Source organism: Eucyclogobius newberryi, unplaced genomic scaffold (genome assembly GCF_026437365.1).
Source record: "Eucyclogobius newberryi isolate DKJ021-1_F unplaced genomic scaffold, fEucNew1.0.hap1 SCAF_7, whole genome shotgun sequence".
NCBI lineage: Eukaryota > Metazoa > Chordata > Actinopteri > Gobiiformes > Gobiidae > Eucyclogobius > Eucyclogobius newberryi.
Genome location: NW_027316389.1, coordinates 10,617,681 through 10,638,165, shown reverse-complemented (window position 1 = coordinate 10,638,165; position 20,485 = coordinate 10,617,681). Strand labels below are relative to the sequence as shown.

The window sequence follows — 20,485 nt, the reverse complement described above, 5'->3', positions numbered from 1 at the left end:
GTGTAGTTATCTGTAGTTCTCTGTAGTTCTCTGTAGTTATCTGTAGTTATCTGTACACCTGAACTGACACACCATTAAATACAAACACACGTGGAGCGTTTAAGGAGGTTAAGTTACGCCTCTGGCCTTGAAAATATAGAATAAGTGCATGAGTCACAACTCTTTTGTCAAATCGTGGGCCAAATATTATGCACAAAATAAAACAATAAAAAATGTAAGAAATAAATACCTTTTTTACAGCCTAGTAATAGTTGTGGAGACTGTTGCACAAATATGCAGCAGGTGAAAGACTGAGTCCATATTCATGCAGCAGCAGGAACAGGAACATGGACTTTTGATGTGATTTCTGTTGTGAAATGTTCATATCACAGACATGTTTCTGCTCAAACTCAATATGAGCTTGATATTTTCATAGTTTAAGCTGATCTCAGTGACAAAATAATTCATGTAGTGACTCAAAGGAGGTCATTGTGTTTGTGTTCACAGTCACAATAGTTCATACTTTATTACACTCTGACCTGTATTTTTACCTGTGGCTCCTGATCCGTCCAGGTTTGTAGAGGATGTTTTCCTCTCAGAGCATCATCACAGAAGATAGTTTTCTTGTTAGCTCCACATTAGCTCCACTTTTAGCACAGCTCTAACATCCACAAAACCTTCTCCTTTCTTTCTTCCACGTGTTTCCTAAACCACACACGTCTGTCCTCGCTCAGACCTCTGCTCTGAGGTGCGTAAGTGCTCTAAAGTGCACAAACGCACGTCTTACTTCCCTCTGCACTTCTCCCTTGGCAGTACACACGGCAGTGAAGGGCCGCGCGTTGGTGGCCACCAGCGGCATTGTGGGACTTTAGCGATAAAAAACGGTAACGGATCTCTTTTTTTTTTTTATTAAATATGAATTCAAAATGTTTGGCGGGCCGGATTAAAACGTCTGGCGGGCCGGATCTGGCCCAGATGTTTGACACCCCTGACCTAAATGGCTCTACAATTACTAACATACAACTTATTGCCTCCTGGGGGTGAAACTGTGTTAGGCCAGTGTAATGTTCATGTAAAAAAAAAAATGTCAACACTTTCCAAACTTCTTTAATGTCCAAAATTCAACCCTGCAATAACAACCCTTGATATTTCAGCCATTACAATATCACATTAAGATTGACCAAGATAATCAATGCACAATAGCCTGGAGTGACTATATAATACACCATCAGTAAACACACACAAACAGAGAGTGCTGGCTTCATTGCACAACTCGGCATTTGTGTAAAAATAAATGTATTTCCAGATGTTACAAATAGACATCCTATAGTGCTTCCAAAATATTGCGACAGTGCACGTTCAAGTTCCAACCAGTCTAGACACTGTAAAAAGGTAAATCTCCATAAACCATATTTTACAACTAAAAGATAGACACAGATCAGGCTGAAACAGAAATATTACAGCAGTAAAAAAAAAAAAAAAAAAAAAAAAAAAAAAACATCCCTGAAAATGGTTCACAATGAAATAAATCATACTTAGAAGCATTTATCCCATTATGAAATTACCATATAGTTTTTGTTGTATGAAAAATGCATTTTCCGAAGACAATTTTCTATTGATACAATTTCAACTTAGTATGTAATTTTCAAGAAGATGAGAGCATTTCTATTACAACATATGCTAATTAACATTTTCCAAACTCATTTAATAAGTGATATTTAATAGAATAATTAAGAGCGTACCGGTATTACCAAAATCTAGAAGTCTTTGATCATATTTTGCACCTCCCACATTTGGCCAGTGCATTCTTGTATTAGAAGTTTAGATTTGTGAATTTCGAGACATCTTTTTGTTTCTCTGTTCTTCAGTTCTTTACCCTAAGAAAAAATGTATGAAAATGACATGAAATAGAAGATAAATCATACATTTTAATTTTGGATTAGCGTTAGTTTTACCTGTGAAAAATCCCAGTAAATGCCCTGTCTCTTCTGCTTAGCCTCCTTGCAGTTGAAGAGGCTTGGCTCAGTCTCCTTGTTGCCCTGGTCGGCTAAGCAGCGGTTGTCGTTGTACTTATGAGACTTGATGCCGCCGATGTAGAGCTCACCAGATAAACGGTAATATACAATCTTGAAGTAGGTGAAAATACAGTGAACTAGAATTCCTTCATAAAACAAGCCTATAAATAAATGTACATTACCTGGGGTCCATAGTAGTGGCAATGATAAGCAATGGGCGTGTGACCAGGTACGGGTCCTTGGTCTATGCACATATCAGCGTCAAGATTCTTCATCTGAAATGCAGGGATTTTGTAAACTGAAATCGTCCAGAACTTTTAAAACGGTGCAATGTGAAACCTTTCTGGACAGGGGTGTCTGAGAAATCATCACTAACTCATTCTTATCAGGTCAACCTTTGCTGTACAAGCTAGCTTGGACACATTATCTTATGGATGACACCCAGATGTCTGCTGTTTCATTTACCTTCAATATGACACACAGCCGAGGTTACTGAAACCACTTCATGTGGAAACGAATGGTCAGTGCTCAAGTTCAGTATGATTTTGTAATAAACCTCCACATCCAGACTATCACCTGCCATCTATGGACAGCATATAAAACTTTTACAACAGTCCAAATGTTTTATATGTAGTCCATGGACATGTTGTTTGTTTGTTGTCATATCTGTGGAAAAGCGAGGCTGCTCCCAGGAAGCACCTGTGTTTTTCTAAGTGAGCTATGAAAATAAATACTGTATTTTCTGGACTATAAGTCGCAGTTTTCACAGTTTTGGCCAAGGTGCAACTTATACTTATATTTATACTTATACTCCAGAGAGACTTATTTGTGATATTATTTGTTATTTTCCCACTTGCAACCGCATTTCATACTCCAGTGAGACTTATATATGTTTTTTTCTTCTCTATTATGATTTTTTTGGCTGGTGCGACTTAGACTCCGGTGCGACTTATAGTCCGGAAAATACAGTAATAGATAAATACTAGAAAGATATTCTAGGCAGAGCAATTACATCTCCATGGAGACAAGCAGGTTACCAACCCCAGACCAGAAAACAGTACCTTTAGAGATGGCAAAGGAAATATGTAATAATAATAATAATAATAATAACTTTTATTTATATAGCGCTTTTCAGTGACCCAAAGACGCTGAACATAATAAAAAAAAGGGTGGGGTATTTACAGACAGGGGGGACAACACGTACAATACACATTAATATACAGATAAAATGAACAAGACAGAAGAAGTAGAGAGAAAAAGATGGGGATGTAACAGGGGGTAGAAGTGTAGGCAATGGGGTAGAGGAGGCTAGGGGTAGGGGAGGTCATAGGCTTGGGTGAAGAGGTATGTTTTTAGGCGGGATTTGAATGTTGTGAGTGAGGGAGAGTGGCGGACAGGTTGGGGGAGGGAGTTCCAGAGTCGGGGTGCTGTTCGGGAGAATGCTCTGTCGCCAAAAGTTTTGAGTCGGGATGTTGGTGCAGTCAGGGTGAGAGAGGAGGAGGATCGGAGAGCTGGGGTGGGGCGGTGGGGGATGAGGAGGTCAGACAGGTAGGGGGGGGCAAGGTGGTGAAGAGCTTTGAAGGTGAGGAGGAGTATTTTAAAGTTTATGCGCTGCTTGATGGGGAGCCAATGGAGAGAGCGGAGAACGGGAGTGATGTGATCACGGGACCGGGTGTGGGTGAGGAGGCGGGCAGCGGAGTTTTGGACCATTTGGAGTCTGTGGAGGGAATGGGAGGAGATGCCAGTGAGGAGGGAGTTGCAGTAGTCAAGGCGGGAGGAGATGAAGGCATGGATGAGGGATTCAGCAGCGGGAAGGGTGAGGCAGTGTCGGATTTTGGCGATGCGGCGGAGGTGGAAGTATGAGGTCTTGACGATGTGGCTGACATGGGGAGTGAAGGAGAGGGTGGGGTCCATGATGACACCGAGATTGCGTACCAGGGTAGAGGGGGTGATGGTCGAGGTGTCGATGCTGAGTGAAAAGGGACCAGTTTTATTGAGAGTGGATTTGGTGCCAATGAGGAAGAGCTCTGTTTTGTCACTGTTCAGTTTGAGGAAGTTGAGAGTGAGCCATGATTTTATTGTAGAGATGCAGGTTTCAATGTGGCTGAGGGGAGGGTTTTGGGTGGATTTGGTGGTGAGGTATATCTGGGTGTCGTCAGCGTAGCAGTGAAAGTCCAGGTTGAGTTGGCGGAGGATGTGACCAAGGGGGAAGATGTAGCAGATGAAGAGGAGGGGGCCGAGGACTGAGCCCTGGGGGACCCCCTGCGTTACTGGGGAGAGGGTGGATGAGTGACCGGAGAGGGAAATGAACTCTTGCCTGTTGGTGAGGTAGGATGTGAGCCAGTCAAGTGCAGAGCCCTCAACACCCAGTTGGCGCAGCCTTTGTAGGAGGATGGAATGGTTTATAGTGTCAAAGGCTGCGCTGAGGTCTAGTAGTAACAGGATGTTGAGGGCCCCGGAGTCTGCAGAGGTGAGGAGATCGTTGAGTACTTTGACCAGGGCTGTTTCAGTGCTGTGAAGTGGGCGGTAGCCAGATTGGAGGGGTTCATAGAGGTTGTTTGACTGGAGGTGGGTGTGAAGTTGGGCGGCGACGATGCGTTCCAGCGTTTTTGAGAGGAACGGCAGGTTGGAGATGGGGCGGTAGTTGGAGAGGTTGGCGGAGTCTAGGGTGGGTTTTTTGAGGATGGGGTGATGGAGGCCAGTTTGTAGATGGAAGGAACATGGCCGAGGGATAAAGCCGAGGGTGGTGAGATGGGGGATGAGAGCAGGGAGGCAGGCCTTGGTTAGAGTCGTTGGGAGGGGGTCGAGAGAGCAGGTGGTGGTTTTGGAAGCGGTGATGAGGTCTATGATATGAGAGGAGTTAACAGAGGAGAAGGTGGTGAGGGGAGGGAAGGGTGGGTGGTCAGGGAGAGGGGGGGGGGGGGGCAGGGGTGGGGGTGGTGATGGAGTTAATGGAGACGGCAGTCATGGAGCTGTTGATTTTGGAAATTTTGTCATTGAAGGCAAGGAGGAAAGAGTTGCAGAGGTCAGGGGAGGAGGGTGGAGTGATGTCCGGTGGCTGGAGCAGCTTGTTGACGGTGGAGAACAGGGTGCGAGGGCTCCGGTGGGAGCTGTTGATGAGGGTGGAGAGGTGGGCAGATTTGGCGGCTTGGAGAGCGTCACGGTAGGAGGAGATGTGTAATTTGAAAGCTTCGGCGTGGACGGTGAGGCGGGTTCTTTTGAGGAGTCGTTCGAGTTGGCGGCCAGTCTGCTTCATGGTGCGGAGTTCAGGGGTGTACCATGTATGAGACGGAGGAGGTTTTCCAGGGGGCTAGGGAGTCAAGGGAGTCGGAGAGAGTGGTGTTGAGCATGACAGCATAGTCGTCGGGGGAAGAGGGGGGGGGGGGGGGGGGGGGGGGGAGTCAGGGGGGAAAGCAGAGGATATGAGCGTGAGGGGGTTGACTGACTTGATATTGCGGTAGGTGATGGTGCGTTTTTTGGGGTTGTGGGACGAGGGTAGGGGGGCGGAGAAAAGGATGCAGAGATGATCAGAGAGTGGGAAGGGGAGGGGGTGGGGCTTAGATATGGGTAGGAGAGAGGAACAGACTAAGTCCAGAGTGTGGCCTTTGGTATGGGTGGGGAAGTCAATATGTTGGGTGAGATGGAAGCAGTCCAGGAGAGAGAGGAAGTCGGATGTCAGTGGGGCGTTGAGGCAGTCAATGTGGATGTTGAAGTCACCAGTGAGTAGGAGGCGGGCAGAGAGAGAGGATGCAATGGTGAGGAGTTCAGACAATTCAGTGAGGAAAGAGGGGTGGGGCTTTGGGGGACGATAGATCAGGATAGCGGTGATAGAGTTGGGGAGGGAGAAGGCGAGGTATTCAAATGATGAGATGGATGGAAGGTTGAGGTTCAGTTCAGTGATGGATGTAGATTTTTTTATGAATAACTCACTCCTCCATAAGCCACCAGGTCCTCCAAAGGGTCCAGTTTAGGATACACATTTTCCAGATACCACTTGAAGGGTTTGCACTTCAGCCTTTCCCTCAGCTTTTTCCGTTCACTGACATCCCCAATGTCTATACCATGATCCTGCAGAGGTTAACAAAAGGTCAACAAAAGGTCAACAAAAGGTCTGTGTACTTTGTAAACAGACTTTCTAGTGCATTAAAGCGGCTGGTGATCGAGTGAATTATACACTGAATAAAGAAAGGGAGTGCCACGCCTATGCCAGGTTGGACAACTCATTGAACTAAAAGATAAATATATTTAGAGTTTTGCTAAAAATTATAAACATGTTTAGGTTTATTATTTTACTTCCTGTTTGTAAGTGATAATTCTGTGTAAAATAAGCATACCCTTTGACTGAAATGATCCCTAGTGTGATGTCAATTTCTACAGATTTTTCAACATTTTCTCCACAAATACCTACTTAATTGGTGTAAAACTATAATTTATATGTACACCAAATAAAGTCAAAATTTGAAAATAGTAATAACCTGTCACATGCACTGGAGTCTTATATGTACATTGCACAAGAAATGTGGACAATTACCTTGAATGGCAAATTCCATGCAAGGTTGACATTATGTTTGTATTCGTCCATCCAGACTTCAGCCACTCTCAGAGCGTTCCTCTTCATGGCCATGCTAAGATCTGGCATGTAGGGCTTGTGGTTCCTCTCAATGTGGGCAATCTTCGAGCATGGAACGACTTCGATGCTCCCACCACAGGTCCATACCTGGTTTAGCAAAACACCATTTGATTTTTAGTTAAGATTCTACTTATAGTCCAGTGGCTATTACTCATAACCTAATAAATAAATCACAGAACTAAATGAAATAAATAAATACATGTATGAAGTTCTGTTTTCCAACTTCATAATTTTATGTTCATCCGAAGGCCATCATTTTCATATTTTTGGAGAAGAGCTTGTAAGCTTTAAAGCTTTAATGACACAGGTTGCCTTGTTTCATGAGTCCGATGGAGCTCGATCCTAGGTTCCAGAAGTAAATGTGATCAAATGTAAATATATGATTATATTTGTGTGTTAAAAGTTATCTGCATCATTAGCCTGGGGGGAGGGAAAGGCATGTATTTCTAATAACATGTGAGAAGATGTTGTAGAAGCAGCCGTGAGGAATGTTCCTCCCATCCTGGGGACCAGATGGGTAGAACATTCACCAAGGTTTTTATCTCTAAAGATAATACCAAAGAGTTGTAAAAGACAAGTGCCTTGATGTGAAGCTGACCAATGAGAAATGTGACCCGCCTTTTTTATGTGTGATTTTAATAAAATGACTTGTAAGAGGGAGGAACGCTGAGAGTGATTTTGGAAAGTCGTTCAGGTTGCTTACAACATCTTGACATGGCTAAGCCTTCCTCTCCCTTGCAAGCCACACAAAAGACTGACGTTTCTGTGTCGTTTAATATTCTAAGTTGAATTATGTTCTCTGACTGTTAAGTAATAGCATTGATTCATGTGTAATTTCTTGACAGTAAATATGTGGTTTATTTTTCCGTTAGATTTTTGAGAGAAATAAATAGTGTGGTAACAACTTTTATTTAAAATCCGTCACCAATTCACTTATTAAAAGCTGAATTTTTAGTTTTGGGCTGAAAACATTACAAGTCTGTGGCCCCATGCATGAACCTGACTAACCCACATTTTTGAAAAAACAGATGCTAACATAGGTTAGGGTCATATCATCTTTATTTTGTGCAAGTGTTGATGTTTTGTTGATTGTCAGGTTCATGCATGGGGCCATGCATTGAGCTCCAGTGCCTTTCCAACCACAAACAGCTAACACAGACACAAATAGACAGAATAATAGGGGCGTTCAGTGTGTGGCCCAGGCTGCGGGACCGGAGCGACTGGTTCAAATATTTAGTGTTTTAATTAATAATAGACGAATCTGAACAGCTTCAGTGACATTTAGTTTCATGTTTTACTCACTCGTATTCCTAGCTCAACATTTTCTCCCCCATAGACTTTCATGCCTTCATCGAGTACTCCAATTTCCCCAATAAATTTTCTGTCTCCAACAAAAATTCCCATGACAGAAGGACTCCTGAAAGATAATCAAAATACATTTCAATTTTAACATAATTTAGCTAATTGAAAACCAAATAACATTTTAATCAACTCTTACTTTCCGGGCAATGAGCCGTCTTTGAGTGCATAATACTCGGGTGTGAAGCTCTCGTACATGCACCACAAGGCCCAGTCAAATGCATGGGAGGATGGTAGGTACTGGATCACTTTAAGGTCATCGAAGTTCACCCGATCAAACACAGGTGATGTTATGACAGTGCGGTCCTTCTGGATCTGAGTTAATAGAGGTTCAGCCCTGTTTGGCGAGATTTACAACATTGTGTTTTCTTAAGCCAACTAATAAATCTTCAGCAACAAAAGCTGATGTTTGAATAGCATAGGCGTTGGAGTTTGCAGCTTCATTTAATTAAAACATTAAAATTTACTTTTGCCAATTCAAAAGATCCATTTAGTTTTGCTACAGCAATGATCATAAATCTGATAATGCAATTGTGTTACATTTATAATTATTCTTAAGTTTGGGGGATCTAGTCTAGTGAGGTGTCCTTACCACAGCTCATGGACTTCGATGTGTGCGTCCAGGATGGCCACCACATCAGCCGTTGCCGCCCTCCAGCCGGATGCTCTGGCAAACGCAAGACCACGTTGTTCATTGTGCCTCACTCTTATAATTTGAAGTGATGGGTTTTCTTCCTGGATGGTCTTTATGTAAAAGTCAAGTGGCTCCTTTAAGTCTTCTGAAAGAATGATAAATGTGCAGTTGCATGACCAAACTTAGGATGGGTTAGATTTATATGGATCATTTCAATTTCAAAAGCAGTTTTCTAAATATACATTTTTACAGCATATGGGCATAAAGATCCCTCTAAAGAAGCACCTACCAACCTTTGACTTAAAGTCAATTTTTTTTTCCCTTTAAATATATCTTTTTTGCAGTGAGATCTAGTACCATACACCGGTAAAGTAATCCAAAATCCCCATTGTAAATATTTTTGCATCTAAAATGTAAAAACATTTAAATTTAGCTTGGGGTAAAGTAAATTTGGTTTATTTTTGCCATTTAAAAAAACGGACATAGAAATGTCTGTTAACATCAATATAAACCTCACATCTGTAAAAAATAATTTTGTAAGAGTGATTTAAAAGTCTCACTTCCAATTCAAATTATATTTTAAAGGCCAAAATCACAACAGCAGTTGCCAAAGGGATTAAAAACAACTGCTAACCCAATAAAAATGTTAAACATTATTTTGATAGCAGTTGAAATGGGCCACATGAGGTGGTAATAAAAGGAGCCATTGAATGAATTTGATGCGAAATGAAACAATCAAGGAAATGTGGTTGTATTTCAAATGTATTCGACTGTCCTGACTCAAATGCACTTTTACTGTGAGTGAGTCTTCTCTGTAGAACTCTTAGTAGTATAAAATGTAAAGAGCTTGTGCTCATGTGTGCAAAGGAATTAAATAATGAAAATAAAACCACATTTCTCTCAATAGGGACACTAATTCACAACCATAACTGCAGGGCTTATGTTTTACCACAGAACATAAAAAGAACCTTTTTCCATTGTCAACATTCTCTCTCTTTTGATAACACTGTCCAAACAAATGATAGTTCTACAGAATGTATCCTCACCACACCAATCCAAACATCTGACATTCTGTTTGTTTTGGTTTTCAGAGAATTGATGCAGGAGCTGTGCCAAATGTATTAATATAATTATTTCTGTATTTATACAGGGCACACATTTTCAAGAGGGACCTGTAGATTATAAACATGTTTTGTATATTTAAACCTTTAAATGCACTGTATATTTTCTATTCATCTTAATACACATTAGTTCACAACAGCAAGTTGAACAGATTTTGTAGGTTACAATTATTAAGATGATAAAGATGAATGTATGTATAGAGATAGACATGTTTAATGCAACAGTGTGAAACATTCCAGGCAAAGCAATTACAACTCCATGGAGTCAAGCAGGCCTCCAGAAACATTACATAGTGCACCTTTTAATGTTGAAATAGAAAATGTTTAACTTTGCTGTGCCTTTTATTACTCAAAGTATGATAAGGGTAATCTGTATGTGAAGGTTAAATGTAGTGTTTTTGCAATGACCTCACCATTGGAACTGTTGTCATCTACCATAATGATCTCCTTGAGCAGATGCTTTGGTGTTCGGTTCACAATGCTGCGGATGGCTCTCTTGAGGATAGACAGAGCTTCGTTTAGGTAGATCAGCACCACACCAATAGTGGGTAGTTCTTTTGGGTAGGTCCTTGTCAAACACCTACAAAAGGGACTTTCATTATTGACATAACTGATGTCATGACAAGTAATTACAAGGATTGTTCCAAACAAAGGAGAGGTTATTTTACAGCAATTATGTCGATTATTGTTTGATCTTGTAAATCAAGTGGAACTATGCAACCATAAGATGTGAGAAGTGCCTTACCCTTTCTCCCTGGTGTCTGGAAGAGCTCGATCAAGAGGAAGCCGGTCACTGAGGTACACATTGTATCCATAAAGTTCAAATAAGGCCTGTGCTTCCCTCTGCTCCTCCTCTGACAGATTTTCACCCCAGGCCTTAAACAGGGGTGAGTTTGGGAACACTTTAGAGGACTTCTTTTGCTCCTCTACCTTGGCTTTTTCCTGTTGCTTCTTTTCTGGAGGTGGCTGATTACCCTCCAGGTTTTTACGCACGGCTTGTTTTTCTGCCAGTATTTGAAGCATTTCATCTTGCCCTTTTTCAAGTGTTTTAAGGCCATTGTCTAAACAAAAAGGAACAAGAAGTGACAAATTAAATCACAAACGCACAAACTCAAAATACTAGCTGTGGACTGAAATAATCACCGCCAGCCTGCTATTAAAACCAGTAGCCTATTAAACTAAAATAAAAAGGAGCTTTCTTCTATGGCTAATACATGAATAAATAGGTGTGGCAGTATGGTCTGCGGGCAGACTATGGGGCTCTTTCTATTGGCTAATCACTAAGTCCGTTGACTGCTTGGCAGTGTTTTTTGCGCCCCCTTCTATGTATCCAAACACTATTTTGGAATTGACAAATAAATCTAACGAAAATTGTTATACATGTACCACGGAGTATAAGGGCCAACCAAGAAAAAAAAATGCGCTGCGCTACGAGAATAAAGTCATGAATTAATGAGAAAAAAGTCGAAGTCAGAAAAAAGTCGTAAATTAACGACATTAAACTCATTAAAACAAGGAAAAAAAGTCATTAAATAACGAGAAAAAAAGTCATAAATTAATGAGAAAAAAACTCCTTAATTAACGAGAAAAAGTCGTGGTTTAGGCGCCGATTCAAAGTGACGTGAGCAGTCACTTCAAAAGAACGGGCTTGGATGAGTTGACAGTTTAGAACCACAGAAAAGCCTAAAATAGATGTCAAAGCGTTTCCTGGCCTTTAAAACGATGTCTTACGTGTGTTTATTTCAAGACAAGACCTCCAGTGTGTCATAGTCCCACAAGGCGTGGTCCCGGGGCAGCTCACTGTAAACCGGGTACATAAACCCTCTGGAGCGGCCCGGTGTTTCCCTGGAGCCGGTGCCCTGTCCTGCTCCGTTTATTATGGACGTCTGTGTCCCCGTCCCGTGTTGTCCAGGTCCACTGAACTTTTAAAAGACTATACACATCCACGCATAACGAACTGTGTGATACGAACTGTGATTGCCTCCACTGAATGAGCTTGTGTTGTAAAAGTATTTATTAAATTAGTAGCCTGTTATATAAATGACATGCCTCTGGTCTCTGTGTAATCAAGAACGAACCTGTGTGTGTCCTTTTCAGTTACTTTTCCAGGTGTAAGCCCGGGTGGCGTTGTTGGTTTTTATTTATTTTCTTCATCTCATTGAATGTGAAGTAGTTTTAAACACATTTATAGCACCCCCACGATGCCACAAAGGCTCACTGCAAATACAAAAAAATACATTCAAACTTACTGAGATTGTTGATGCTGACCTCCAGGGCAGAAACACTGTCCAGAAGTCGCGAGGAGTCCAGCTCTTTGACACTCGATCCTCCCTTTTCAAACCCCGACTTCAGAGACATAAAACTGAATAAAACAATCCCGATTCCGCCCGAGAAAAGGGCCAACTTCTTGAACCATGCAGCTCTCATGTTGAGCGCACGACGTCCATCCGCGACCCAAGTCAAGATGACAACGTGATTTTTTTTTTTGTCCTCATGCGACAGGTAACGCCAGCGGGGAGTGCAATGAGTCGGATGTCAATCAAACACACAACTGGTGACGACCCTGGACCTATCAGTGTAATATTCTGCTCCTGTAAGAGGATATGGCACCGTGCCCACGTTTGCTTTGTCGCGGCCCTGAAGGCGCAGGGCGGTGCACAGTGTATTATAATAAAGTCCGACAAGACGAAATAGATAGACCTGTTTGTGTAGAACAAGCACTGGGACAATACCTGGTTACACACCACGAGAACACACTGGTCTTCTCTGATCCCCAGTTGGCCGCTGAGGTTTGCAAACACGTATTGTCACACGTTGTTGTTGTTGTTTTTTTTTTTTTTTAATTCTGTTTGTTTTCTCGCAATGTTAAAGTTGCACCACCAGAAGTGGAAACAAAAGAAGCGCGCGGGCGTTTTGAGCGTTCGCGTTCAGCTGCGCCTCGTCCCGGGATGATGCCCGGGGGCGGGGCCCGGGGGCGGGGCGAACCCTGGTAGAAATAAGGTTTTTACTGGCGACTCAATGAAGATAAGCATCGAGGGTCAGAGCCACAGACACGGGGAGGAGGAAAACCATAAACAGAAGAACAGAGGGCAGTTTCGGACGGTTCGATGCTTAAACCGAGCACTTAAATAAGCGTTTACGGATAAGGAGTGGGAAAGTGTCTGTGTTTCACAATGGAGAACCACAAGATCTCATGTCTGGGTTCTTATTACTCACAGGGAGGGGCTGAATGCTGGAGGCACATCATTATCATGTATTTTGGGACTGCCCTGTTGTGCAGACGTATTGGACAGAAATTAAAAAGGCCACAATCTTTGACACTAATATCCCATCAGACTTTACGATGTATTTGGGTTGCAGAACCCCTGCCATGGACGTTGGGAATGGATATCTCTGGAGGATATTTTTGGCGGCCGGGAAAAAGGCCATCACAAAAAAATGGATGACACAAACTGCACCAACAATAAAGGACTGGACCGACATCAAACTGGACGCACGGAAAATGGAACAAATCACATACGGACTGAACATGGAAATGGACAAATTCGACATAAACTGGACAAAATGGGACTCACATTATGGGTCAGGTGCTTTAACCCTGTATTTTATTTTCATCTGGATGCATTTTTTCTAAAAACAGTCATCTCAAACAAAACACACGTAGTATTTTCTCTGGTAAATGCTGTGCTTCCGCCGCACAGCTTCATTCTTTAGGCTTTGATATTTCCACTGATGCCACTGCTTGGTAGCCGTGCAGCTGGCGGTAATGCAACGCTTGGATGCCAACAGCAACAGCAACAGCAACAGCAACAGCAACAGCAACAGCAACAGCAACAGCAACAGCAACAGCAACAGCAGCAGCAGCAGCAGCAGCAGCAGCAGCAGCAGCAGCAGCAGCAACAGCAACAGCAACAGCAACAGCAACAGCAACAGCAACAGCAACAGCAACAACAACAACAACAACACATCTACGAGACTGGGCGAGGACAGGAGACCACCTCCACCTCTATTTCTTCACTCTGATCACTCTGATTCCCCAAAAATAGGCCATAGCACATGAACCCAATGAACACCTTACTTACTTTAGGTCCATGTAAATGAGCTCAACAACAGGCTCCTCCTCTGGACTTTCTGCACTCAGCAGTGATGGATTCCCCTGATGGTACCATAGACAGGCAGCCGAGACCAATAACACATTTTAAACCATTCACCTCTGTAATAATAATAAATCTTTTTAAAGATTTATGAATCCTGATATACTAGACTTTACCTGGTCCAACGCTATTAAAACATTGACATCACGAATTGATGTTTGGTTATTGTCCTTGTTTAAGAGGTGCCTGCCCTCTAACAGGTCATAAAGTGATTATATGGAAGCTCCGGGGACAAAAAGAAAAGAGTGAGTTATGAGGCTACTTGAAACTAAACAATAAAAGATAATCTATTCCAAGAAAATGTAAAATGTTTAGCTCGATATATTTTCTAAACATTAACTGGATTGTATTGATCAGTGGGAATTCGTTAAACATAAGGTCAGAGAAACAGCTATTGAGCAAGGTAAGGCAATCAAAACTGAAGCATAATAAAACAAACTGAATTAATCAGATACAGACGTTAGTATCCAAACCCGATTCAACAGAAGAAAGTGAAAGACTTAAAAGGTACAATGAGCAGTTAAAATGTTCAAAATTTAGACAAAATTAACAGACATAAAATGTACCAACAAATCAATCATAAAATCTATGACAAACTGTGATAAAATTCCAACAAGAGGAAAACAATTTTGGAATTCACACATTGATCAAGAAAAGTGGAAAAAAGCCTAGACATTCCCTTTTCAATTCTGTATCACAAAAACAATCTGAAGTAAATTTCAAAATCCATATCATCTATCCATGAAACTGTATATTCTCCAAATTTGCCGACATGAATAACTTAGTTTTGTAATAATGAAATTAAAGATGTCACCTATCCCTTCTTGTCCTGTCAGTGTCAGTATTGAATTTTCTATCAAAAACATAATGTGCTCTAATCATACTAACAATGACCTATTACCAATTTAATAATTCTATTGGGAAAATTGTATTTACACAATACAAAATTCTACAAAAAGACCTCCAAGTTTAATACATTTCTGTGGAAAAATATGAATAACATGAAAAACCCAAAAACTATTAAGTGTTTAAAATTGCCTCTCCGATCCTTAAAAATAATATTTGTTTTCCTTTGATTTGTTTTCCTATGTACACTTTTAAATATGTATGTTTGCTTGTTGATGCGATATGTTTATTTTCTTGAAACTGATATTCAGAATAGAATTAATAAATCAAATAAAAATTCACTTAAGAGTCAAAAGTTTATATCTAGCTTCAAGCAACACAAGAACCTAAAGTTAATAATTTGGCATTGGTTTAGTTTTGTCATCTCAGAAGTTACTCCAAAACTGTTAAACCAGATTCTTCAACAGGCCACAGTGTGCTGCGCTTTTGATTTTGAACAAAGGGGTAGACTCAGCTCTCCAAGAAGGCCCAGCAGAGGATGTACGGCCATCATTGAGTCCATCCTCACCTCCTCCATCACCGTGTGGTTCGCTGGAGCCACAGCCAGGGACAAACAGAGACTACAGCACATTGTGAGTTCTGCTGAGAAGGTGATCGGCCGCGGACTTCCATCTCTGCAGGACCTGTATGTCTCCAGGACTCGGGGACAAACAGGTCAGATCATAGCCGACCCTTCTCATCCTGGACATGGACTATTTGAGCCACTCCCCTCAGGCAGGAGGCCACTCCCCTCAGGCAGGAGGCCACTCCCCTCAGGCAGGAGGCCACTCCCCTCAGGCAGGACCAGAACCTCCCGCCATAAGAACAGTTTCTTTCTTTCTGCCGTTGGACATATGAACACTTCTTAAACACCCATCACTTTAACAATATTTTTATTTTATGTTTTTATCATTTGCACCCTTCAATTTCTGCACTTTATCAGAAAATTTATTTTTTTGTGTACATAGTAAGCCTATATTTTATTCATTCTATAGCAGATTTAAATTGTTTTTCTTTAATGCATGCCCTTTTTAATTTTATACAGGTCATTTTATATTCATTGTTTTATGTTGCACCGAATCAACAAAGCAAGTTCCTATGTTTATGACTTCTGAGAAATGATGATCTTGACTGAATTGAAGAACACACCATTCTTGCTTGAGCTGTACTTAAGTGTTGTTATGTTAAATACCAACATAATCCTGTGTCTGTGACCAAGACCGTGTGGCCCATCCCAAAGGCTTAATGAATGTAATTCTGATAAACATGCCTGGCCAGCTCCTATTTTAGCCCATTTAGCATAACAGATGTAGCTGTTGCCAAAAATGTTTTTATTCATGAATATATTCTGTATTTTAGGTTTAACAAAATGTACAGCTGTGGTTCGCCGCTGACTTCCTGTGGTGAGGGAAATGCTTCTCCGCGCTCGTGCTTGCACTTGTTTGTTGTATGTTTTGTTTTTAATGTTTTTGATCAATTTAGATTTTTATTTTTTCTTTAGTTTATCACTGCGGCTTGTTGGTTTTGTCCAGTGAAATGAGATTTGCTGTGACAAAATAACTGCTAATTAAAACATTTGGAGCGTGGTTTTATCTGATCCAAACTAAAAACTTTGGGTGCAGTGATAACAATGTGGCTTTTACTTAAGTGATGAAATGTTCAAAGGTGCGGCTCTGTTCGCGGCACTGCTGAATGATGTGCTCATAAAAGAGCTATTTCCAGATGCCGCCAATCAGTTGGACTGATTTAAAAAGGAGTTGGACCCGAAAACATGTTACCCTTTGTGGCTAGGTGTTTTTTTAATTAAAAAAAATATTTCGTTAATTTTATTGTATTTCTGTTTCTGTAATTTCTTTGTGATTTTAATGCATTTTTCCTGCTGTGTGAAGCACTTTGAATTGCCTTGTGTATGAAATGTGCTCTACAAATAAACTTGTCTTGCCTTTTGTCCTGTTTGAAGTAAAACATGAACATTAATGTCAAAAAATCATAAGCAATCTAGTAAAAATCAGAGGTGCGGTGACAATAATGGCTCATGATTTTGGCCATTATTCAACTCATATTAGTCTAGAACAAATACAATAGACATGACAGCTTTTCTTCAGAGTCAGGGTTCTCACTTATTTGAAAGATCCCAGAGCATGTGCAGTTTTTTGGACCGCTCTTGACAGTCCTGCAGCGATGTGGTGCTGCCACTGGATTGACAAGACACCGGTTGTTATTGTAATTGTGTGACTTTATGCCTCCAATCATAACTTCTCCTTCTGTGTTATAGTAGCAGTGCTGTAAAACAAAGAGACCTTGTAACAACAGTCATGTTAATTCAAGATGTTTTCCGTCTACCTGTGGTTGTTCATATTTACATTCACACAACACGGGAATGGTTCCTGGATCCAGACAGTACTTCTCAAAAATACTTTTTTGAGCTGTAAAGTCAACTGTATTAAAAGGATTCACCTTTTTGAGTTTGTGTACATTTTTGAAGAAGTTTTTAACTTAGATTTTAAAGGCGCAATGGACGATTTTTCGGGCGATTTGAGAACGCAGGTGGAAGTGCACATGCGCACTCCCCCGTGTGGACTGATACAACACACACGTGCGTTTGTTTATTAGCGCGACGGATCGCATCGCATCGCTCGTCTCCCGTAGATTTCTGTCCACTTCTGCGTCAGCTCGAACTGTCTTTCTCCGTCTTCATTTTGCCCCGTACACTGAGGGAACTATATTATGATAGATCCATGCGCTTAGGCACGCGGAAACGTGGGGACGAACCGCACGCGGCTGCAGGTGAGCGGTAGGTGCGTTTTATGATTGATACGTGGCAGGACAAATGCTTTATCCACGCCATGAGGAAATATGATAAAAAATTTGCTGAAAAAAAATCGTCCATTCCACCTTTAACTTAACAATTATTTAGAAATATATAGCGGTATTTTAAAAAGGCTGGCCCTTATGGGAGTGTCTACAGAGCCACGCGCCGCGGCTCTGTAGCCACGGCTTTCCCTTATAGAGATCATCAGCGAACAGCTGAATGTAACATGAACCTGCTGCAAAACAGTTTCTAAGTCAGTCAGTGATTCTCTAAATATTTCCCTTTTTCTTTTTTCCTGCCGCCAAAGAAATGGATGACACAAACCTAACCAACGCAGACCTCAGACAAATGGAAAAAAAGGCATTCAGACTTAATGGAAATGGACAAATCTGATAAACTTTGGACCAAATGGAACTTTCATTTCAACTGAAATGTGCCATGATTTTATTTCTTTTGATGTTACGTTGATTTCTGTTTGTATTATTATTTTAACTTTTGCTCTCTGGTCGTGTTGTGTGTTCTATGTTTATTCTTGTTATTTGAGACTGAAGTCTCAAGTATTATGGTCAGAAAAAACCAAGCTCAGATTAAAGTCTAATTCAAGTGCTTCATACAGAGCAGATCAATCCATATGAGACCATCCCTTAATATCCAGGTCACACATATTCTGGGGTTCCACATAAATTGTGGGGGGTCACATACAGTATATTCTGTATGTGACTAATTATTCATTTTTATTATTCATGTTTTATTATTTTTTATTATTCATGTTTTATTATTTTTTATTATTAATTTTTACTCTGCATTCTCATTATACATTTTATTATTCTTTATTATTAATTGTTATTTTTTGTTTTTATTTGTTGTTATTTAGTAGTATGTAGTTATGTGCTAATGTTGCGGTAATTCGAGGATGAGATACTCGTGGTCAAAAGTCCCAGGACAAAATGATATTTATTCCCTGAACACTTGTGATGAAAGGTTTCTACTCTGAAATGTTTTCCTTCAGCTAAATGTTTAAGATGTATATATAATTACTATTTTCTTTGAATTTTAGGGATTAATTGTCTGATGATGGTTGACATTTTGCTGATGTTTATCAAAAGAGGGGAATTGTTGTGGAAAAATAGGTCATGGCATGTCATGTCAAAGCTATCTATGTTGTTTTCCTGTGTACAGATGATATAAGAATATGAGTTAGTGATAAATGTGGTCCAGACTCTGTATCAAGCCATTTAGTGCGTCAGGACTTGATTATGTGTGAAAACATCTTCTATGTTTTGATTTATCTCTTTTGGAGCTGATTTCATGGGGTTTGTGCAAACGTGGCAGTTTATGCCACTGCCTTTAAAAGCATGTGTCTTGTCATTTGTTCGGGGGTCACATAAATTGTGGGGGGCACATACAGTATATTCTGGGGGTCACAAATTGGGGGGGTCACATACAGTATATTCTGGGGTTCCACATAAATTGTGGGGGGGCACATACAGAATATTCTGGGGGTCACATAAATTGTGGGGGGCACATACAGTAATATTCTGGGGGTCACAAATTGGGGGGGTCACATACAGTATATTCTGGGGGTCACATAAATTGTGGGGGGTCACATACAGTATATTCTGGGGGTCACATAAATTGTGGGGGGTCACATACAGAATATTCTGTGGGTCACATAAATTGTGGGGGGTCACATACAGTATATTCTGGGGGGTCACAAATTGTTAGGGGCACATACAGTATATTCTGGGGTCACATAAATTGTGGGGGGCACATACAGTATATTCTGGGGTCACATAAATTGTGGGGGGCACATACAGTATATTCGGGGTCATATAAATTGTGGGGGGCACATACAGTATATTCGGGGGTCATATAAATTGTGGGGGGCACATACAGTATATTCTGGGGTCACATAAATTGTGGGGGGCACATACAGTATATTCTGGGGTCACATAAATTGTGGGGGGTCACATATATTTTGGGCGGTCACATCAATTCTGGGTGAGTTACATTTTCTGGGGGGGGCACATAATGACGTGGTGGGGTCTCTGTGGGGAGGGGGGCTAGTCATCCACCAAAATGATTTCCTGGAGCAGGTGGTTATGAGTTCTTATTGCTCTTTTGATGACCGAAAGAGCCTCATTCAGGTAGATGAGGATCACAATAAGAGTAGGCAAGTCTTTGGGATATACTTTGGTCAGGCATCGGTGCAAGAGATTCAACCATTTGTGACACAGAAACATTTAAAGGTGATGGATGTGTCAGTTGAAGGTACTTGCTGCTGTCTCTTGGGTCTGGTCGGTGTCGTTTCAGTGGTAGCTTGTTGTTGTTCTCAGTTTTCTTCATTGGCTTTGCCTCAGTTGGATGAGCTTCAACTTTTTTGTGGGTGATTTGTCGGGTCTCAATTATTAAGATTATTATTATTTTTTAAATATATAATTACATGTACAGCCATTGTGCTGGCAAATATTTTTATACCTCTTAACTTCAAATTGTTCAATTATTCCCTTCTATAAACTATCTGATAAAAGGGAACGATCAAGCTCCTTGGAATGTAAATCCTAGAGTGAATAATATAACCCACTTATTTTAAGTCAAATCAATCTTTTTCCATTCTGGGAACAATCAAGATCAGTTTGTAAGTAACAGGACACAACAAATGCTCAATCTACTGTCTGTCAATCCACCAAAACCCTTAAAATCTGACTTTCCTTTACACAAAGCCTTTTATCACTTACAGATGAGCAAATCAGAATGAGAGTCCAACGCTGCAGTCTCAGGAAACGGTTTATACTTCAAAAGGGTCTGAAAGAGCTTCAGGTTGAATTAGGGGTCATTTTAGACAGGCGTTTTAGAGAAACCAGACAGAATGATAGCCGACAGTTTGCATTCATTT

The 20,485-nt window shown here is 41.0% G+C and overlaps 1 protein-coding gene across 1 annotated transcript; it reads right to left on the bottom strand.

Moving 5' to 3' along the window:
* Positions 1–1,725: 1,725 nt before the first annotated feature.
* Positions 1,726–12,186, bottom strand: LOC140349416 (probable polypeptide N-acetylgalactosaminyltransferase 8). The gene is made up of 11 exons (XM_072435731.1): positions 11,988–12,186; positions 10,484–10,799; positions 10,152–10,318; positions 8,576–8,762; positions 8,123–8,320; positions 7,927–8,041; positions 6,526–6,711; positions 5,925–6,062; positions 2,177–2,269; positions 1,935–2,105; positions 1,726–1,856 (listed from the first exon to the last, which is right to left on the bottom strand). The coding sequence occupies exons 1-11, from the start codon at positions 12,163–12,165 to the stop codon at positions 1,737–1,739; spliced, it is 1,869 nt and encodes a 622-aa protein (XP_072291832.1). The 5' UTR covers positions 12,166–12,186; the 3' UTR covers positions 1,726–1,736.
* Between the last annotated feature and the right edge of the window lie 8,299 nt (positions 12,187–20,485).